The sequence below is a fragment of the Mesoplodon densirostris genome, chromosome 11 (assembly GCF_025265405.1).
Source record: "Mesoplodon densirostris isolate mMesDen1 chromosome 11, mMesDen1 primary haplotype, whole genome shotgun sequence".
Lineage (NCBI taxonomy): Eukaryota > Metazoa > Chordata > Mammalia > Artiodactyla > Ziphiidae > Mesoplodon > Mesoplodon densirostris.
This window is the reverse complement of record NC_082671.1, coordinates 71,483,045-71,505,043: the sequence shown is the minus strand read 5'-3', so window position 1 is coordinate 71,505,043 and position 21,999 is coordinate 71,483,045. Positions and strand designations below refer to the sequence as shown.

Sequence of the window (21,999 nt, the reverse complement as noted above, 5' to 3'; positions counted from 1 at the left end):
ACCCTCTGGGGCCCTGGAGCTGAAAGAAACTGGACCCCCAGGTGAGGGTGACAGTCAGAGGCAAGCTTCAATGCCAGACCTTGGCCCGCAGCCCTGAGGTTAGGGGGCAATGAGCAACTTCCGTGGGTCTTTAATCAGGGGAGTAAAATGATGAAAGTGGTGTTTTAGGAAGATTAATCTGGCAGCAGAGACAGGATGGAAAACAGTCAAGCTCAGTGCAAAGAATTATGACTGCTTCCCGGCTTGCTGAGAGGAGGGTCATTAAAGGAAAGTGGCCTCATTCTCGGCTCCCTGGGTGCCAAGTTCAGGGTTCCCGGCAGCTGGGAGGGGCTGGGTCTTTATCAAGAAGAGGTACCCAGGGCAGCCGGCAGAGGGCACTGTTTTGCAAAGGGACAGTAGTCATCACCAGGGAGCTCTGGCTAAGGAGCAAGGTGGACAGCGGGACAGGCAGCAAAGTCGAATCTGCTAGAATAAGGAGAGGGCCATCAGCCCCCTGGCCATGTGGCAGATTCCAAGCTGAGCACCTCAACGACGGCAAGTTGTGGGATGGGCTTTTGCGGGGAGGCCCTTCGGGGAGGGCAGGACACCCAGCTCCCACCACTGGCGGCTGCTCTGGAAGCAGCAGCCAGAGTGTAAAATGGCACCAGGGCTGCCCCGACCAAGAACGGAATGAGCTGCTGCTTCTCCATTTTTCTCATTTTATTTAAAGCTGTCACGATAGATTGGAAGGACCCAGGCAACTCTATCTTCTCCCATCTCCCGAGGAGACGGAGCCCGCGGCCAGGTTCCATCGCGGGGAAAGGTCCAGCCAGCCCCTCATACCAGCGCCTGGAAAACCTCCAGCTTCTCCTGGTACAGGTGGTGAAACTGGTTGGCCAGGTAGTGGAAGGGGGCTTTGTAGTTTTCCATCTCCTTCTGGAGAGACAAATTGAAGACGTCGGTTGGTTGGTTTTAGGACTGTCACAGAGAGCTGGCATCGCCCACTCTTCCCTCCTGCCAGGTGCTCCGCCCTCTGCCCCAACTTCTTCCCACCACCCCCACCACTCAGGGCAGCTACTACCGTTCCTCCCGTTTTACAAGAAGGAAACTGAGATGTGGAGAGGTTGAGGTCACGTGCCGAAAGCCACACACTTGCCCGTGATGGAGCTGGCTCTGAACCTAGACCTGTTCCTGCAGAGCCTGTACTTTTAGCCACTCTTGCTCTGTGTGTGACGGGATGTTAAAACGAGACTCTTTCTTGCTTAGTTTTGACTGAGGCCCCAAAGGTCAAAGCAAAACAACAGATGGCAAGGACCTCCACACTCTGGAGGGAGGACCAGACAGGATGGAGGTCAGGGAGTGCTGTGGCATTTACCCCAGGATGCGGGTGCTTCTCCCTCATCCTGAGGTCAGTGGGAGGGTCCCAAGAGGAAGCCTGCAGCCCGGGGACCTAGGCCAGTGCTGGACCCGGGCCTGGGAAGCATCAAGGTGAGGCTGGGGTTGGCTGTCTGGATGGCCAAGCAGGAGAGGGCAGACTGGGGATGGCCCGCAACGCCTCCTCTGTCAAACTGGGGCTGCAGCAACGCTTCCCTGGACCGGCAGCGGGCCCAGCGGAAGCCCAGCCTGGAGCTGTATTAAAGGGACTCCGCGGGGACAGCCTCCAGGAGGGTGATGGGACCCAACAAGAATGGGCGGCCCGGAATTGAGATTGCAGGAAAGGTGAGGAGGTGTCCTAGCCTGAGGAGGTGCCACCTGTGAGCTGGAAGCCGCAGGGGAAAGAGCACCCCTGATGGGGGCAGGGAGGGCATCTCTGACACCTGGCAAGTCCAGAGGGGCCACAGCAGGTCCCAACAGAAGTGAGCTGGTGCGGAAGCACAGGTCCAGAAACACAGATGCAGCAGCCTGGCCCTGCTTCCCACAGCAGGCTCACGAGGCGAAGCTGACTTTACGAATTTTGACAGTCACTCAGGACTGGGCATTTCAATACGTGAAATAATGAATAATTTTGTGACTAAATGTGACCAAAGGATTTGTTTTTATTATCTGAGAGAGATCAGAAAAGTTCTGGAACTTGCCCTAGATTTTCTTCATCTGGTAGGAAGAACCAGCCCTATAGGGTGAGCCTGACAGGCTCTGGGAGAAAGAAAATGGTACCCTCTCCACTTAGCTATCGTTTCTCACTCTCTCTTGTGTGCATCCATGGGTATTTAAAATTTTTTTAAAGAAATAAGTTGGCAGAAGAAAGCACCCACTACTTTCAAGACAGTAGCTCAAACTATGAATGCACAAGAACCTGTTTTCAAACAATCCGTAGCTGGGGGCAAAAGTGCAGCCTTGATAAGAGGTAATGAAATATCCCCAACAAAACGGAAGGATTTCCAAACCAAAGGATGGAACGAAGTCATCAAGCTCAGTGCCTTTGTTTTATAGACAGCAGTCTGGGGCCCAGAGGTGCAGTGGCCCAGCTGGTTTACGCAGAGCCCAGTCTAGAATTCAGATGCCCCAAATTTGAGAAGAGCAGCCTTTTCACTCTGCCAGCTGGGGTGACAGAAGCGCGCAAAAGGAAACCAGTTCCTGCAGAAAGTTACCGGACTTCCTGTCCCAAAAGTGGAGGAGACAAGTCACCAAGAGCAGAACCAGAGGTGGCAGTGCTGAGAGGGTGCTGAGAAATGAGAAGACAGCTGGTGGCCCAGACGAGCGTCTATACTCAACTCATGACTGCCAAGGACCGGAAGGCTGTCACTCTTCAGCCAGACATAAGAAGAATAACTCAGTTATATTTGCAAGACACTTTTGACTGTACAGAGCGTAACGTCCTAGGCTATGCCAAAGTCAAATAGCAAACGTTACGTCGGTTGCAAGTATAGTTAAGCATTGAATGGGAAGAGAATGAGGCCTGCAAAGCACATGCAGAAGGATTTCTAACTGAATCTGAAAGCTCTTGAAAGCCAGATCTTCGGAGAACGCAACATAAAAAGTAGGGAATTCAATGGAGGCAAGTCTCTTTATACACACGGAGTGCTCCTGAAATAGCAGATGTAAACAGAACCATTTTCCAAATGCATTAGGAAGGCTTGCCAATGATAGGAACCCTTTTGTTAAATGATGAATCATAATCTTGCTGACATAGTTTGACAGCTGTAGAGTAGGTCTGCTTTGCGTGAAGAATCTTTTAGAGCAGGCTCAGACTAGTGCTTAATCTGGCCTAGAATTCTGCCCCTGAGACTCCCAAAGTAGGCTCTGTGGGAGGCCAGAGCCCCTTCTAGAAGGTTATCAAGCTGAACAGGCTGGCCTGTGTTCTAGTTCTGGTTCCACTACTCGTTAGCTGGGCAACCAGGGAAAGCAACACAGTCTTTCTGAGTCTGTTTGTCATCAGTAAGATACGGATAGCAGCAGGACTGTTAGAAGCCTAAATAGATAATGTGTGCAAGACACTTAGCACACAGTAGGTGCTCAAGAAACATCAGTTCCCTTCCCCTCACCTTCCTGCAAGGGAAGCCATCCCTATGGATCTTTCCTGAACTCGCTTTTATTTAATACTGTCCAACTTCTTACAGTAATAAGCAATGCATTTTAAACTTTTAACTGCTGTTTAAAGAAATGCTTTTAAATTTTTTGGTGTGAAAATGCCAAATATTGAGGGGTGTTAGAAAGTCAAAGAGAAACCACAAAGACCTCGAATAGCCAAAGTAATCCTGAAAAAGAACAAAGTTGGAGGCATCACATTTCCTGATTTCAAACCCTATTACAAAGCTATAATAATCAAAACAATAAGGTCCTGGCATAAAAACAGACACGAAGCCCAATGGAACAGAATTGAGAGCCCAGAAATAATTGCCCCACATACATGGTCATCTAATATTTGACAGTAGAGTCAGGAATACTCAATGGAGAAAAGATAATCTCTTCAATAAATGGTGCTGGGAAAACTGGATATTCACATGCAAAAGGATGAAACTGGATCCCTATTTTACACCTCCCAGAAATTAACTCAAAATGGATTAAACACTTGAACTTAAGACCTGAAACCAAAAAAACTCCTAGAAGAAAACATTGGGAAAAAGATCCTTGTTAGTGGTTTTGGCAATAATTTTATGAATATGACAACAAAAGCATAAATCAATAAGTGGGACTACACCAACCAGAAAGCTTCTGCACAGCAAAGGAAATCATCAACAAAATGAAAAGGCAACCTGCAGAATGAGAGAAAATATTTGCAAACCACACATCTGATAAGGGGTTGATATCCAAAATATACAAGGAATTTGTGCAACTCAACAACAAAAACACAAATACTCTGATTAAAAAACGGGCAAAGGACGAATAACAGATATTTTTACAAAGAAGATATTTGAACAGCCAACAAGTACATGAAAAGGTACCCATAATTATTAACCATCAGGGAAATGCAAATCAACCATAATGAGATATCACCTCACACCTGTGAGGATAGCTATCATCAAAAAGACAAGAGGTAAGTGTTGGTAAGGATGTGGAGAAAAGGGAACCCTTGTGCACTGTTGGTGGGTATGAACATTGGTGCAGCCACTATGGAAAACAGTATGGAGGTTCCTCAAAAATTAAAAATAGAGCTGCCATATGATCCAGCAATCCCACTTCTGAGTATGTAACCAAAGGAAACGAAATCACTTCCTTGGAGATAGCTGCATCCTCATCTTCACTGCCAAGAGACTAGTCATGACAGTAGTCAAGACATGGAAACAACCTAAGTGTACACTGAAGAATGAATGGATAAAGACAATGTGGTACACACACACACACACACACACACACACACACACATGAATACTATTCAGCCATAAAAAAGATGGAAATCCTGCTACTTGTGACAACGTGGATGAACCTTGAGAGTATTATGTTAAGTGAAATAAGCCAGCGGAGAAAGATAAATATTGTTATGTTCTCACTTATGTGTGGAATCTAACAAAAAACAAACTCAGAAACAGAGAGTAGACTGGTGGTTGTCAGGGGCGGTGGGGATGGGGGTGGGAGAAACGGGTGAAAGTGGTCAAAGGGTACAAAACCTCCAGTTTTAAAATGAGTATGTTCTGGGGATGGGATTATAAAGAAAAAAGAAAGTCAAATGGCCATGTAGGTATCTCCTTTAGGTCTGCAGGACAATTATGGCTGCATTTAGAAAGAAAGGAGGAGATGGGCTTGGTGTCAGGACTTGGCTGCGTCTCAAATGGCATTTGGTTATATCTCCTTTTTAATTACAGCTTTCTTAACCGAGCTGCCGGTGGTGCTTTTGTTGGCATCAACTCAGTGGGGGACTAGTTAACTTGCACAGTTAATACCAAGCGCTTAACTGCAGCCTCGTCAGACATCATTTATACCCTCCCGTTTCAATCGTGTAGTGGCAAGCACCTGACCAGAGTTTAAACATGCAGCCCAGTGGCCTTTGGGGATGGAAGTGTTGGGAGTGGGTGTTAATTTCTGAGTTCCGTCAAGAGCTCCAGGGAACGTGGGATATTGGGGTAAGGAGGCAACTTCATAAATTTGAATGCAGGAGGGGGGAATAGGAAGACACTGTTTGCTGTGGGTGGTACAGCTTACTGCTTTGCTCAAAGGCGTCCTGCATACAAGATGGGCAACCCTCTATATAGTAAAAGCCTGCTAATTGGAACTTCACTAATTTAGCATTTGTGATCATTGGACCAGAGGCAAAACTGACATTTATCTCTGCACAATCTAGCAATACAAGGATTTAGTGAGTAATAATAGCATAAATGAGATGACTAGAGGGAATGTTTATATTTAAAAAAGCTAACATTGACTGAGCGTTTCCTATGCCTCAGACTTCGGGCTAAGTGTTTTTATATTCACCATCTGACTTAATTCTCATATTTATTACTCAATGAGGGATATATTTTACTATCCCCACTTTATAGGTGAAGGACCTGGGGCACCAACAGGTTAAATAACACACCGAGCGGCCCACAGCTAGTCCTGCAATTCACCGTCGGAGGTCAGAGCACCTGCCTGCACTCGCTCCTTTCCCTAAGGAAGCATGCCGCTTTGAGGGGGTTTAAGAAATTCACATCCATACAGCAACTGAATAGCAGCATTGGCCAAATTTCATAGATGCAACAACAAGAGTGCCTGTGGCTTAAGGAGAGTTTGAGTAGAAAACGACCTCAGGGCTATTTATTAACTAGCGCACTGACTCTCTGGGAGGACCAAGGAATCAGTCGGGGCCAGAGGCCACAAGGCCAGGAATGAAGTCCAAGTTACCACCAGGGATGTTTCAGGCTGTGCCAGACATGGCAAGTCTCCCCAGCAACCCCAGGAAGGGGCACTGCGGCTGGCACCTTGGTCCCTGCTGGCTCTGAAGTGGGTGTTTCTGGGCGGCTCCCGCAGGGGGGTGTCTTCACTTGACCCCCTTCCACAGTAGCACACAAGTGTTTCTGATTGGTGTAGCCTGGGTCACGTGCCTGCGCCCTGGCTGCAGGGAGGCTGGGACCTCAGAACTCCCCACGTAGGAGGGAGCTTCCCACAATACCGTGAACATGCCCAAATCATGGTTATCGGGTACTGAAGGGGCCGGGAACAAATCCCTCTGACCGTCCCCCTTCCCAAGGTTCTTGATGAATAGACCAGAGGACACTCTATGGCCTGGTGTCACCCCGGGGCTGCGGCAAGGTAGGGGCAGGGAGCACGGGAACCAGAAGTCAGAGATCCTAGTCCTGGCTCACCCCTTCGTGAGTCAACGTGACGCATGGGCCAGTCACTTCACCCCAACACAAAGTGGGGAATGGGGGCCAGCTCCTGGATCATGGGGCTGATTTTGAGAGTCTATGAAATAATGTGCCAACAACACCGTAACCCAAGATGTCTCATGCCAACATCAAGTGTCACAGTAACTGAACACAATACACTTGTGTTTCTTACTAATTGAGATCCAGCTTTTCCCAGGGCTGGCTGGCTGGCTGATCTGCTTGTTTGTAACACACGAGTGACTCTTGCTATACTGAGAAGAGATCTTGGGCTAAGGATGTAAACATCAGCTCCAAATTAGGCTCTGCATATGGTGGACTAACAACTTGATGCATGTGAGGTCATGTGAAAAACCGCTTCCAGCCGAGGTCTGCTCCAGACTTGGCTACGGTGCAGGCGGAAATACTTACCACGGATGTTTCAAAGCATTCCAGGCCTTGGCCCAGTGCCCATGCCCGGGTCTGGGCCGACTCCACCACTCGCCTGCTGGCCAGGTCTGTCTTGTTCCCCACCAGTACACCTACTCGAGAGAAACAATCGGAGCATCGCATTTAACCGTGGCCGTCTGGGAGGACAGCTGGAGAGATAAAAGAGCAAGCAGCCTAATTTTGAGGTGTGTAAAACCTCATCTGAGAGGGGCTCCCTGATCCGAGGTGATGAGCATGACCAGAGACCCTGCACCGACCCTGCACGGGCCCCCGAGGGCCGCAGCAGAGCGGGAGGCCGGCGCTTTGTACCTGCAGCTTTCGCTCAGCCCCTCTGCTAGACCTCCTGGGTACCTGTCCGCCTCCTCTCCCTATGGCTGCAAACCGTGAAGGCGAGGACCAAACTGATGTGAGCATTTGCGATCATTCCTAGCTCATGGAGCAAACTTTCAAAATGCTCATTAACACTAATCTGAGGGCTGGGCTCAGCATCAGGCACTCAGGGGTAATTTGGTTCTGTTGCCAGCTGCATCCGCTGTGGCTAATTTTTGAGCCTGTCTCTGGAGATCGCTTTCCCTGGTCTCTAATGAGGAGAATTTGTTGATCTCACATAGGGATGAAAAATAAACTGATTGAGAGCATTCAGAAGTGAAAACGGGCCCTGCATGTTTACTGGTGCCCCACATACAGGAGAAAATGAGGACTGCTTCCCTGGGGTTAGCTTTCCGGAAATAACAACTCATATTCCTATCACAGCACCTTCCCCCTTATTATCTTGAGTCACCCCATAACCGTGTCAGGGGGGCGTCAGCAGGCCCATTTTACAGACTCACAGAGGTGGGGCAACTCACTGAGCTTTCCGTGGTTGCTGAGGCAGAGCCAGGGTATGGTCTAGACCATCACACTCAGAGACCAGGGCACCCTTTTTCTGCACCCACAGCCATGTCTGCAGTGACCCTGTGCCCTTGAACTTGAAGGTCAGAGGTGCTGCTGGAAACCCCGGATGCCTGCAGCTCGTACCTGGGAGGGTGGCGCCTGGAATCTGTGACCGAGCCTTCTCCAGCCACTTGCTGCAGTTGGTGAAGGACTGCTCGTTGGTCACGTCGTAGACGAGACACAAGATGTTGGGACTCTCCCACTGTGCAAGGGAGACAGGATGGGGACACGTCACTGACAGCGAAAGTGACTTCTAGACTGGGAGGAAATGTGGCCTTCTAAGGGAAGGGACACGTGGGCAGAGGGAAGTGAAAAATTCTAAAGGGGATGTGAATCAGAAAACCGAGCCACATCCACAGAAGAAAGCGATACACCCACAGGAATGAACGGGAGGGCTGGGCGAAGTGGCGGGGAAGGCCTAGGTCCGGGATGGTGATGGCGAGGGCAATAGCTCGCATTCGTGCCAGGCTCTCTGCTGGGCATTTTCTGTGCATCGTGAAACCTCCCAACTTTGCAGGGCTGGTCTGAAGATCCCGACTGTGTAGCTGAAGAAACTGAGTTCAGAGAGGGTAACTGACTTGCCCAGGTCACACAGGCTTTAAACACCAGGGCGGGGCTGAGGCTTTTCTCTACCCAGAAACGCTTTGCCTGCCCCGGTTCCATTAACTCATTCTTCTACTCATTCTCATAGAGGGCCCACTATTATGCAAGGTGATATGCTTTTCTGCTTTGCAGGCCTGAAAGAGCATCCTTTTTTCATTAGCCACTCACTGGAAGCTGGTTTGCTTACATTTTCCTAATAAGGGCCGGCTTTTCAAAAGGCAAAGGGCACTTTCTGCTTCTCCTGCAGTGTATCAGCCCTAATCCAAACCAGACCAGCAATTGGACAGGGTTCGCTGCCCCAATTAAGAACCAGGGCTATGCTCTCAGGGGCTGGTGCCTTCAGGGGCTGCTCAGACTCCTGGGCCATCCTGCTGCCTGGCACGGGGCCGCGGGGCAGCCCTGCTTAGGCTGTGAGGTTAGTCTTGGTGCGTGTGACTCTTGGCGATGCCCTGGCCTCTGGGGAGGGACCCCCGTTCTGCACAATTAGAGCCTGGTTCATCTCTGGGGTGTTGTCACCTCCCAGGGTGTGAGGGAGAATCCTTTTCCCTCCAGCTGTCCTTGGAAGGCCAGCCCAGAATTGGCTCTGGAGGCTTCACCCTCCTGCCCCTGAAGCAACACTGGCCCCCCTCCCGGAGGTGCCCAGGATGGGAGGAGCTTGGACTAAACTGATGATCCCTTCACACCTTCACTCCACAGACTACAGAGCTCTAGCTAGAGTCACACTGACCACTCCTGTGCACGTGCAGGAGAGACCTCCCTCCTCCAGGCCCCAGTGAGGGGACCCAGCATGGGCAGCGTGTGACCCTGACTTGTCCAGACACATCATCTCCTTTGCTGGGCAGCGCCAGACAGTGTCCATGGGAGCCGCGTGGGAAAACACCAAGAACTGATGCGTGAGGTCAGCCCTGTGTGAAATTACCATCATTAGATCTATTTCTCTTAGGCGAAAAAAAAGGGTGGCAGCAAACAGTTTCTATTAAAATGTAGCTGTTCTCGGAAAGGCAGGGGAGGGCTCTGGAGATCTCAGACCTTCTAAGTAGCTCACTGGCCCACATTAGCGGAGCGGTTACCTTGGAAGGTACAGCAAGCTGGATCCTAAGAGGAAGGCTGGGGGCAGCAGGGGCAGGTCCCAGAGCAAACCTAGGTGGGACCAGGGGGTGGGCTGGGAAGGTGAGCCTCACTGTGGGGCCTCTAGGGCACCCCCTAGCAGGGAAGGAAATCTTTGCTCCAGACCCAGGAGGTGGAGGAGGGCTGAAAGAACACCCCCAGGAGGGGGTTGCTCCAGAGAAGGGAGGCCCCGGAGTGGAGGGCTGCGAGGACCGAGGTGCACAGCTCTGGGGCATTGGGAGCCAGCCACTCCGGGGCTGGGGGGAAGCAATCACGAATCACATGCAAGAGCTGCTCCTACCTGCCAAGGGGCCACAAACCCCAAGGCTGGGAGGAATGCCCCTTACAGGACGTTGCCGTGGTAGCTTCTCCTGGTGGCTGTAGTGAAGTGAAATTTCTGTGAGGGCATTGTTAAGGGGCAAACCTTTGGAAGGAGGTGGTGGTGATTGTTAGGAAAAAGACTGAATGCTACTTGCCAATTTATCCAGCATTTCAGAAAACAGCTCCTTGCCGGCCGAGTCAAGAATGAAGAGTTCCTGGAATCAGAAAGACAGGTCCCAGGAAAGCCTACACACGGGGAAACCCCTGGCTGCAAATCCCCGATAGGACTCCCAGCGCACCTTCGGGGTGACACACGCAGGCACACGTGCACACACATTTGTCTTTTGGCCAAGGCACGAGGAAGACGGTGGGAGGAGGAACGAGCTCAAGTACAATGGTTTCCCACCCCAACTGGCTCTTTCTGGGCGGCATCTCACCTCTCCTAACCCCGAGTGCAAAAATACCGGGAACAAGCTGACTTCCCACCTGGCAGAACAGAATGCTAGACAGGCTGACAAGTGCGCTGTTTTCCAAAAGGTCATTCTGCACTTTGTTAACCAAATTGATTTTCAAATCTTAAAACGATCCTTTTTAAAGGAGGTCACCGAGGAGGCCTGGGGAAGGCATTTAAAGTAGGACAGTCTGTCATGGTTCTGGATGGCTGAGGTGTGATTCTAGCAGAGGGCGCAGGACGACCCTTCCTGCCCGTGTCCGAACCTTCACCGGCCCAGGGGAGAGCCCCTCCCCAATGTTGCCATTCCAGGAAGTCTCCCCTAATTGCTCCGTTAATTTCCCGCTGGCTCTGACCTCTGGCACACGCTGTCTGAAGGTCAGCGACCTCCTTTGCTTTGCACACTGGTTGTTGGTGCATTCATCTTATCCCTTCTCACTGTATCCGGGGTACTTAAAATTGCTTTTTGCTCATGGACCTCTTTAAGAATCTAGCAATTCTTAAGACTTCTCTCCAGAAAAGCACATGCAAACCTAGCATCTTGCAATTCAACTTCAAGGGTCGAGGCTTCCCACAGAGGGACCCAGGTTAGGAACCTCAATACTCGGTAAGTTCTGAGGGTAAGACCCAGAGCCCAGTCTTCCTCACTTCCTCTTCCTTATCCGTTCCATACAATGCTTCCCATGTTCCCCCCAGCCTGTTCCTGAATGCTCAGACAAGTCTAGGCCAAGTCCTGGCACTTGTAGGTAGCTAGTCAGACATGAGTGGGTCTCGCCCCACCCTGGACGGGGTCATCTTCCCCTCCCCAACCTGGACACTAGTGATCAGAACCCACCCAGAGATCCTCCCTCTTCTAGTCAAGGCCCACCAGCCTTATCAGAACTAAGCAAGATAAACCGACCAGCACAGGTCGGTGCAGGTGCACCAAGACCTAAAAGGTGCCTCAAGGTAACCTGGGGTTCATTATGCCGTATGTGTAATACATTAGCATTGCGGTTTGGGTGCTCGTGCGCAAAGCGCCTGTCCGCTAGGAGAAAAGTTACGGAACCTAAAGCTGTCAATCAACTTGTCAGTCAAATGACGCAGGACACAGGGAGGGACCACCACTCTACAAAGCCCAGCCCTACCCCACTGCGGGCTGCTTCTGGTTTCCAGACAGCCCACTCTCATTCTTTCTTGGGAGTGTACTTTCACTCTGCTTAATAAAACTCTGAGTACTTAAAACCGTTCTATGTCTCTTGACTGAAATCTTTCCCTTGGGAAGGCAAGAACTGAGGAAATCGCTGTCCCCGCGGTGACAGCACTGCCTCTCTCCCAGGGAGGGTGACAGTGACCACGGAGCCCTCGGGCGCAGCTGGGGCAGCACTGAGCCCCCTTGGGGCGAGGGCACCACTCACCACACTGTCCCCCGTGTCAGGGACTGGCACCGTCTTCACCACCAGATCCACCCCTGTTGTCTGTGGAGGCAAAGGGAGAGCCCGCACGTCAGGGGTCCCAAGGGGACGCATGTCCCCGGCTCAAGTGTCTGTGCTCTGGACTCACTTCTGGTGTGGAAGTCAGAGAGGCCCTAGTCTCGTCCAACCCCCTGCCCACGAGCGAGCTGTACACGGTGACCAGCCGACCACCGGCCAGTCTGCTCCACACACTGCCCCGTGCCCCGTGGCTTATGGCCATACGGTCAGGCCTCTTAGGGCTTCTTAAGGACATTTGGAAAGTCACTGCCCCAGGGTTATCTGATCACTTGTCTTTAAGCCTCCGCCAGGCCTACGACGCCCACATCTCACCAGGGTGTAGTTCTTCTGGAAATGGGCTCCGTCACTGCGGAAGATCTGGGCCAGGGCGGTCTTGCCCACTGTTGGGTCTCCTGTGAGGTCAGAGTAAAAGAAAAACACCGCTTTCATCCTAAGCTGACTGGAGGCTCTCCCATTCCAGAACGCTGGTCTAGAAACCGAAAACCTCCATGAGTTCTCAGGGAAAAGGTGCTTGATTCTCATGGGAACTTGCTCCAGGGTCGCTGGCAGGGCAGCAGGTCCTGAGACCGATCTTCCAAACCCATGACGGCCAGTCTCTTTTCTTCCGGGCTAATCCTTTCATCTACAAAAACCCACCCAGAAGGTAACAGAGCTGAAGGAGGGCTTCTGAGCACTGGAAATAGAACTGACACTCTTCCACTGAAACACACCCGATGGGGAAAACCTGTCCTTTTCAAACTTGAAATTACTTTGAAGTCTTGAAGGTAAGGAAGTGTGACCAGGTACAGACTTACAGGCTCAGCTCCCTAACGGAACCACTTTGAGTTTACAGCGTCCATCCTGAGAATCCTGCGTACTTTTCTGGGGTGGTGGGGAGAGGGGGAGAGTTGGGTGGGTTTCTACATTTAGGAGAAACAAAACGTCAGGGGCTACATTTGCCATCCTGAAGCCCATTTCCAAGTGACATTTTCCACCTCCACCTCCTGGTAACCCATGTGCGACCACTGCGGGCCCATCTTCCCAGGGCCTCTCCTCTAAGTCTATCGGCAACAGCCACTGGCTCCTCTAAGCCCGTCTCATACCCACCGGCTCCATCTCCTCAGCTTTCCTTTGTTAGTGAAGAGCCCCACAAACTGGTACCTGGAAACTAAAGATCTATGTCACAGTTTCATGCCTGAGACCTGGACCTTGCACAAGGTGGTCATGGGGAATTTATTCTGGAGTTCCTCCCGGGCCCCCAAGGGTGCTGGACGCTCTCTGTGCCCGTCCTTAATTCTCCTGCACCCTCCCCACGTCCCCACCGGTGGCTCTGCGTGGCTTCCTTTGATACCACGCTGTGTTCATCTGCAAGACCTTTTCCACCTTGAGAATCTCACGCTGATTCTCCCTCCGTCACCCAGCGCCCTGGCAGAACACCCGTCTGCTGCCTTCTCACCCCCTTGATCCTCAGCAAAGTCACCGCGCTCGCACCCTTCTGCCTTGCGTCCCTTGAAGCAATCGTCTCACCTTCACCCCGTGTTACAGGCGGCTTCAACTCGCCTCTTTACTTGACTCCTCGACAGCCAGCCGCTCTGTTCACTTCTCAGTTTTGACTTTTCCCACCTATAATTTTCTCCTGTGAGACAATTATTTGCCGACTCGTGGCGTTTCATTTCACGTTAACTCCTCCAGGTCTGAGTGAGCTAGTCAGGTCTTGCTTTTCTGTTTGCCACCACTTCTTCTTTTTTTTTTTTTTTGCGGTACGCGGGCCTCTCACTGTTGTGGCCTCTCCCGTTGTGGAGTACAGGCTCCGGACGCGCAGGCTCAGCGGCCATGGCTCACGGGCCTAGCCACTCCGTGGCATGTGGGATCCTCCCGGACTGGGGCACGAACCAGTGTCCCCTGCATCGGCAGGCGGACTCTTCAACCACTGCGCCACCAGGGAAGCCCCTGCCACCACTTCTTAGAAGGGAACCAACACGGGTTGAGCCTCTGTCGTGGAGCCATTCATACAATCTCATTCGCTCCTTCCCAGCTCCCAGGTCCCAGGTCCCAGCCTCCACCCCCTGCCGGGGACTATCATTAACCTCATTTGACAGATGAAGATACTGAGGCTCAGAGGAGCTGGGTAACCTGCCTAGGATTCCAACATCGCCCTCTCTCCGCCAGATCCCACTCCTCTCCTAGAGCTCAGGGACCCTTCTGACCCATTTCTAACACTGCCCCTGCAGGTCCTCATCCCCGCAGCCTTCCGGGACACCGGGGGTGGGGTGGGGGACCGTGGGCTGGACTTTCACTGGGTACCCACCCATCTCAGGGCAAACAGAGCACATCTCGTGCAATGACTGTATCCACCCTCCCGACTTCAATTTTGCTTCTGAATCGGGTTGGAAATTGGTCCTTCCCGCTTGTGAAATTCCCCACAGATCTGTTCTGGTTAATTTCATAACACTTGCTTCCGACTGTCAGTTAGAGTCACCCACACTTCTGGAAAACCTCCTGTGTCGGCTGAAGAGGGACCCGAGTGAGCCCAGGACGGGGAGACCACTGATACAACACATGTGCAGGGCAACAAAATGACGAGTGCAAATTCAAAGAGCACAAGCTGAGAATCGAGGCGTCTGAGGGTGCAGGGAGGAGAGAAGCTGATGAGGGGTTTCATCAGCGGGGAGGACTTCCCTGGAGGAGGCTGAGCCCAGGGGTGACGGCGGGGGGTGAGTGCACTGCTTGAGGGAGAGGGTGCCATCTGCGAAGGCACGATGCAAGGTCACCTGCGACCTCATAATCGCCCAGTCCAGTGGGTTTTCCTCAGTTCTCACGCTCCCCAATGCCTCCAAAGGATGAATCGGCTTGAAGCAGCACCCTGCCCCCAGCAGCCCTCTGGCCCCGGTGACCCCGCACCGGCCTGGTCCTCCTGCTGCTCTGCCTGCCTCCCAGATGTGGACACCCCTGTGGGCCTGTCCTTGGTCCTCTGTTCCCATCTACTCGGTCCCACTTACTCTCGTTACCTTGACTGTCACTTCTCGTGCCAGGATCCCTCTCACAAGCGTTGTGTTTCCAGCACCCTGTGGGTGTTTCCACTGGAATGTCAGGCCTTCACCGGATCTCAGTGCCTGCAGCCAGGCTGGGTCCTGAGCAGCCTCGCCCATTTATCTGACTTGTTCTCTTCACCACTCTCGATGTCCCCAGACTTCACCCACAGTCACCTCTGAAGGCTCCTTCTCCTTCCTCCCAAGTCCAGTCAGCCTCCCCTTCCTTCCTTACTTCATTCTCTGTGTCTCCAGCCCGCACTTCCTTTGTTGTCATGACCAACACTGCCCTAGTTACCTCCAACTTCAACCTGGGCTCCTGTCTCAGCCCCAAACCCACCCATCCATGCTCTGCCTTGTGATGCTGGAGCTGGGACTCTGCACACGCTTCTCTTTGGCCAGGGATTTCCTGTCAGGCTCTGCCAGTGTCAGTTCAAGAGCAAGACTGGAAGGCTGGGGGTGGGCGGGGGGGGCGGGACTTGCTCCTTCCCCTTTGCTTGCTGTTTCGCTTAGTGTCATCCTAGTGATGGCCTTCACCCAGCAGCAAAGGTTAGTCGCTGCCTCCAACTGTGTTTTGTTTTGTGTTTTTGCACTTCTGGACCAGCCTGAGTGTGCCACCTCAGAGACAGCAGCGTCAGTGGGCAGCGTCCCCTTCGCAGAGACCTGCAGCTCAGCTCCCAGCACCCTTCTGCCCTTCGAGGTTCTGACGACCTGCCCTCTTCCCTCTCGTCCTGCAGCCCTGGGATGAGGCTCCTTCCTGCAGTTACTCTCTGTGCTGCCTGACTGTCCCCTTTTGTCTTTCCAGTCCTCCAGTACCTGTTTAATGAACACCCCACACTAAATCCTCACTGTCGAGATGCCTATGTAGTTTCAGCTTTTTGCCTGGACCCTGCCTCATGTAGCACTTGGTACCAGGAGTGGCCTCAAGACACAGACCCTCAGGATGGTCTGGAATTGGTTTGGCGGTTTCTCACCCTAAACATGGGGCTGAGCTCCTGGCCAGTGGGCAATGGGTCCTAGGGATGGGTGGCACGTGCTGGCATCACACACTGGGTACCACCCCAGCCAGGCAGTGCCCCCTCCTCAGAGGTCTGGATCCCAGCTCAGGGTTGGGGGAGGTTCTTCTTCAGGCTTCTGACAACCCTGACCTCCACCCACCAATTGCGTCATCACAACGTTGTCTTCTGGCTTTTTCAGTTCTCTGACACATGCTGAACCAATTCCATATATTAAGCTCTCTCTGTTGAAATGCCTAATGTATTTTCTGTTTTCTTGACTAGGTCTGGACTGAAAACACTTCCCAACTGGCCCTCTCTTTTTGTTTTTCTCCCTGCTCTAACCCACCCTGAGCTTGGCATCAACAGACAGATCTTCATAAAACAGTGCTTTCCTCTGGTGACACTCTCACACAGAGCCTGTCAAAGGATTCTTTCCACTGTACACCCCTCCCCACCTTCCAACTCTGTCTCTGACTATCTCTTACACAAAATCTGGGCTCTACAGTCCTACTATTCTCTTGATCCCTGAAAATTCCTCGAAGATAACCTCCTTTCAGGTCGCGCTAATCCAAATCCTAATCCTGCCCAGTCTCTGCCAGGCAAAGCTCCAACATGGCCTTCCTGCCCAGCCTCTGAAGGTCGTTTCTCGCTCCTTTGTCTTTACCTGCGTGGGTAGTGCAGCTCACTGCTGGTGGCATGAGACTTGACATCAGAGCAGCCCTCCAGGGAGTCAGATTTATCATCCCATGTCAAGAGGCAGTAAGTACAGCATGGTACTCAGGGCACAGACTACAGCTCCATCGCTTATGAACTGTATGACCTTGGGTCAGTAATCTCTCTGGGCCTCAGTTGCCACATCTGCAAGATGGGGATAACAGCTTCTATCTCATAGAATTGTTATGAGGATTTAATGAGTTAACATGTACAGTGCCTGATATATATTAAGTAATATTTATGTGATTTGGAAGCATATAAAATATAGATAAATGTTAAGTGTTTTTTTCTTTCCATCTGAATCAGAACAATTAGCAGCTGTGCCTTGAGGTATTTCTCTGGGATCAAAGGGCATTCGATTCCTGTTTCTTGCGTTATAAGCTATTATGCACAACTCAGCACTTCCTTGAGTGCGGGGGCTGGCCGGGTTCACCCTTGTACTCCCAGTGCACCTTGCGTGGCGACTAACACATAGTAGGTGCTCAGTAAATATGTGGACTGAATAAGCACTTGAATTATCAGGTCCCTCGGTGACTAGTTATGTGAGAGAAAAAAGGCAGATTGACTCCATTTTAAACAGTCAGGGGACTTCCCTGGTGGCGCAGCGGTTAAGACTTGCGCCCCCAATGCAGGGGGCCCGGGTTCGACCCCTGGTCAGGGAACTAGATGCCACATGCATGCCGCAACCAAGAATTCGCATGCCACAACTAAGGAGCCGGTGATCCACAACTAAGGAGCACACGTGCCGCAACTAAGGAGCCCACAAACCACAACTAAGGAGCACACCTGCTGCCACTAAGACCTAGCACAACCAAATCAATAAATTAAATAAATATTTTTTAAAATGTGGTGTTTGTTTTAAAAAATAACATAAAATAAAGAGTTGGCCAGTGAGGGGGCCTGTGTGGTGAGGGTGGGGTGAAGAACGAGGTTTTGATGGGTGGTGGAGGTAGGGCTGTGTGCAGTGATTCACTCTGCTGAGGTCTTTTGGCCCCTGAAAACTTCCAAGAGGAGATAGATACCCTTGAGGCCTCAAAAGGAGGCTTCAGATTGAGGGCTAGGTTGGAGTTCAGGAATGACTTCCCAGGCAGTGGATGAAATCAGGTAAAACTAGTACCTGAGGGTGTGGGTATAAAGAAGGGCAAGGAGTCTCAAGTTGAGGCCTGCGGATGGTAGAGTGTGGGGCTAAGAACAAAGCCCTGGAAATCAGATCACCTGAATCTAGATCCCAGCTCAGCCAAACCCAGCTGTGTGACCCAGGGCAAGTGTCCTAACCTCTCTGGGTCTCAGCTGCCCCATCTGTAGAGGAGAATGACAATAATCCTGACCACACAGGGTTGTTGAGATGACCCGTGGTGAGGGGCTAGCGCAGTGCTGACACATAGATGGTGCTCAGTAAGTTAGCCTCGTGATGGGAGTTGATTCAAAAAAGAAGTAGGAGAAAGAATAGTCAGAGAGAGAGGTCCATTTAGAAAAAAAAATCTAACTTCAGAAGAAAACGATCCCACCTTATCCATGAGGAAACTGAGGCTCAGAGAAGTGCTTTGTCCAAGAGGACACAGCCAATCTGAAGATCAGCAGAATTAATTTTGTTACACAATACTGCCCCCACTGGTGCTCTGGAAACTAGAGACTGCTCTTGAGAACCATTAATTTCTTTTGCTCAGTATGATCTGATTGACTATGGTCAGTCAACTTTCTGTGTGACCCTTTTATTTCCAAATTGGAAAAGTCATTAAAAATACCATCCTTTTCGGTCTGGAAGAGAGGAATCAAAAAAAGGGATCTCTTTTTCCTCTGCATAATTTCTCACTGCTTCTTTCCCGAACTGGTCAGATAAACCCAGAAAGGTCACAGGTTTCAACAGTAACACAAGTTAAGAATTTTGGAGGTAGGAAATTAGGAATTTTAGGCCGATCTCGGGGTTGAAATTCTGCCTATGACCTTCCTTCGCTAGGGGGTGACCTTGGGCAAGAAACTTCACCCCAGTGCCTCGGTAAAGTCAGAACAATCCGGCACTTACCCCAGGGTGCTACCTACTGTGACAGGATTAAATGAAATGCACGTGCCTGACAAGCAGTAAGGACTCAGGAAAGTACATCTGTGCTCTGTGGTCCCAGGTCCATAATCCAGGCAAATGTTTTTCTAAATGAGCAGGAACACCACAAATGTGCATGCCACATAGGCATTCATTCTACAAATGTTTATTGAGTACTTACTATGTTCTACATATATGTTCTGGCTGCTTGGGATGTATCAGTCAGCAAAACAAAGATTCCCACTTTTGGGGGATTCAACATTTATGTCCTCCTGACCACGAGGCAGCACCGTAACTTTGGATCTTAAAGTCAACACACATAGCTTTTTGCAAACTCTGGTCAACTGTACCTTACTGTCTCCTATCCCTGTTTGCATAAGATTGGGGTCAGGCAAAAAATCCCATAAGTAAAGACCACCAAAGTCACTGATGCCTAACTCTGGGGTACAGCACCTGGTTTAGTTGAAGCACTTATGGTGTGCTTAGCCGGATTTTCTTAACAAGTCTACTCCTCCTGAGTACAGCTCTAATTGGTGACGGTGGTCTCAGAGTATGACAGGGAGTGAAGGAAGCCACCTGGAGCTACAAATGTGCTCTGGAAGATAATTCTTCCACGCCTAATGAAATTTACTCTATCAGTAATTGCATTAACTCGTCTTTGCGAGAGAGAAAGGGAAAGAGGGTAGACAATTTACATGAACAAAAGCTCTCGACAATTTATGAAGTCTCTGGACTCCGGAGACTGTATTCACCCGCAAGTTTTCAGACTCACCTGCCAGGATGCATTTGGCTGCCAGCTTCACCATGGTAACCAACCACCTCCACGGACCAGACAGAAGAGCGGCTGCTGGAGGCGTTGGTGCCCTGCCTGGGAAGGGGAGTGGGGAGGGCTAGCGCTCAAGGAGCCTGTGGCCGCGGTGGGGACAAGGACAATGGGGCCTGGACCCTCCGGACAGCCCGCGGGGAGGATATTGGGCGCTAGGGTCGCAGCGGGGCGCACAGGAGCGCCAGATGGGGCCAAGTTCAAGGCCTCAGAAGGCAGCCTGGAAGGTGCCAGCGAGGCGATGCGGCTCTCTACTCGGCCCAGCCCCTGGCAGTGCGGTTCGGGAATAGTGACCCAGCAACCCTCCGGCCGCAAGCACTGAGACAGAGGTGCTCTCCGGGAAACCATAGCCCGCCTGCCCCGCCTCCTCATCGTCGTCCTCCTCCTCGTTGACCGTCGATTGGCTGCCATCAAAAGCTCCCACCCCGAAGGCTCACGGAGACCAGTGGGAGGAGGGGGCGCGGCTAACAACATTTCCTCGCAGGATAATTCGTAGTAGTATCTGCTCTTCAAGCTTATCTCGCTTGACTAATAGTTGTAGGAGATGTCAATCATCTCCGCCTCCCGCCCCCGCACAGTCTGAACGTTCAGGGAAAAGCAGTTCCAACATCGTGTATCCAGAAGCGGTGATAAAAGAAGCTTCCTGATTGGCCAGAGGGTGGCTTGGCCATCTTCGGGAGGAATGGGGAGTCGCCGTATCCTCCTGCCCTTCTGGAGGTGGGTTCGCCCACTAAGTGGGCTGGTCGGGAGCGCGGGAGGCTGGAGCGGCGCCTGCTCCGTGGACAAGGTGCCGTTTCCCAGGCGGAGCTTTGAGCTGGTTTAACTTCGCCGAGGTTCTTGTCGCTCCCCCAAGTCCCAGATTCCGGGGAGCGCGGCCGTAAGGTGCATCAATCTCGCAGGGGAATCTGATTTTTAAAGCCCAAGGATATTATGCGCTTTAAAATGTAAAATATGAAAGTGTTAAAAGTGATATCTGTGGAACAAAGACAAGTGAGGGATGTAGAGGAGCCATTGGACTCAGGAATTGGAGGCTGTACTTTCCTTTGAGTCCAGCCCCTCTTGTAAAATGGACAATGTATCACATACCACATACGGAATGAAAGCGAGCCTCCAGGACACTTCCCATCCCACAGGGAGGCTCCGGATATATCTGTGGACTTTCCGGGGAGGCCCCTCTTGCTGGTGGTCAGGAACCCTAGTCTGCAGTCACTGCTGTCTTCCTGACCTGGGCAAGTCGCCTCACTCCTGAGCCTGTTTCCTCATTTTTAAAAGGGGCTAGTGGAACCCACCTTCTGGGGTTGTCCTGAGGCTTAGAAGAGAGAACATCTGTAGGTGCCTGGGACATAGCTGGTGCTCAACGGTGACGAATGGATGAATGAGAAGAGATTTATCTGGACAGATCAGGTTTATCATCACTGTCACATGTTGGCCAGATGCATGCACCCCTCTTCTCACTCTCGCTGGTTCCCCTGGGATGCCTGGTGCTGAAAGAGAAGAGCAGCCCCTCAGGGGAAGACGCCTGCCCCCAGGATTCGCCATCACATGCCTTTCATTTGGCTACCAGCCTTGTGCAGGGCAACGAACACACACACGCTCTATAAATCGCTGTGAATGCTTCAGCCTTGAATGGGGAGTGAAACAGTGCGAGTTGTCTGGAATTTTCTTTCCTTGGCAGTCATTCCTGGTGGTGTGGTTAAGACCTGTCTCCTGCATTTCCCTTACCTACTTGTCTTCTTTGGCGACATCGGGCAAGTCTGTTTCAGACACCCCAGGCCTCGTTGCGTCACGAAGCCTCTGCCTGGTCTTCCTGCCTTCGCCTCCATGCTGTCCTGTTAATCCCTTAAAGGACCTCTTGCGTGAGTCACCCTCCTGAGGCAGCTCCATGGGGCTCAGATGCTGAGATCTGGGAGCCTCAGTTTCCTCATCTGTGAGGGGTGGGGGTGGTAATAATCGCACCTCCCTCCTAGGGCTGTCCTCCTCGGCACCACATCTGCTCTGGCCCTTTCCTTGCTGCTCCTGTGTGCAATTTTGGTCAGCACCATTGTAAGAGCATTTTGGATCTTCCCAGAGAGGTGGTAAACCCCACACGATGAATTCTACCACCTCACTCCACCATCCCAAGGGCCTTCTATACACCGTTGATGACGAAACGACAGCAGCATGACTGTCACTGGGTTTTAGGTGATCAGAGAGTTTGGGAGCCCTTGAGAAATTCTAGCGTCGCCCCTCCCTGAGCAGCTATAACAGACCTGGCGTTTGCTGAGCACACACTGAGTGCTGGCCTCATTCTGATTGCTTTAAAGAATTCATTAATTTAATATTCACGTGCTTATTTGATAGTCACAGTAACCCCTGTGAGGCTTGCATCATCCCTGTTTGATAAACA

At 51.4% G+C, this 21,999-nt stretch overlaps 1 protein-coding gene across 2 annotated transcripts; it reads right to left on the bottom strand.

Annotated features, from left to right (window-relative positions):
* Window positions 1-692: 692 nt before the first annotated feature.
* Window positions 693-19,976, bottom strand: IFT27 (intraflagellar transport 27). Of its 2 annotated transcripts, XM_060112883.1 has the most exons (8): window positions 19,563-19,976; window positions 12,345-12,424; window positions 11,958-12,017; window positions 10,265-10,324; window positions 8,163-8,280; window positions 7,128-7,237; window positions 4,122-4,172; window positions 869-915 (listed from the first exon to the last, which is right to left on the bottom strand). In XM_060112883.1, the coding sequence occupies exons 1-7, from the start codon at window positions 19,594-19,596 to the stop codon at window positions 4,152-4,154; spliced, it is 483 nt and encodes a 160-aa protein (XP_059968866.1). In that variant the 5' UTR covers window positions 19,597-19,976; the 3' UTR covers window positions 869-915; window positions 4,122-4,151. The 2 variants fall into 2 exon arrangements, with proteins under 2 accessions (XP_059968865.1, XP_059968866.1); XM_060112882.1 differs by lacking the exon at window positions 4,122-4,172 and having other exon boundaries at window positions 693-915.
* Between the last annotated feature and the right edge of the window lie 2,023 nt (window positions 19,977-21,999).

Coding starts and splice junctions, on each gene's coding strand:
- IFT27 (XM_060112882.1), bottom strand. CDS start 19,596: ATGGTGAAGCTGGCAGCCAAATGCATCCTGGCAG. Junction 12,018..12,344: donor TCCAGAAGAACTACACCCTG/GTGAGATGTGGG, acceptor TTGCCTCCACAG/ACAACAGGGGTGGATCTGGT. Junction 10,325..11,957: donor CTGACACGGGGGACAGTGTG/GTGAGTGGTGCC, acceptor TTCTGATTCCAG/GAACTCTTCATTCTTGACTC.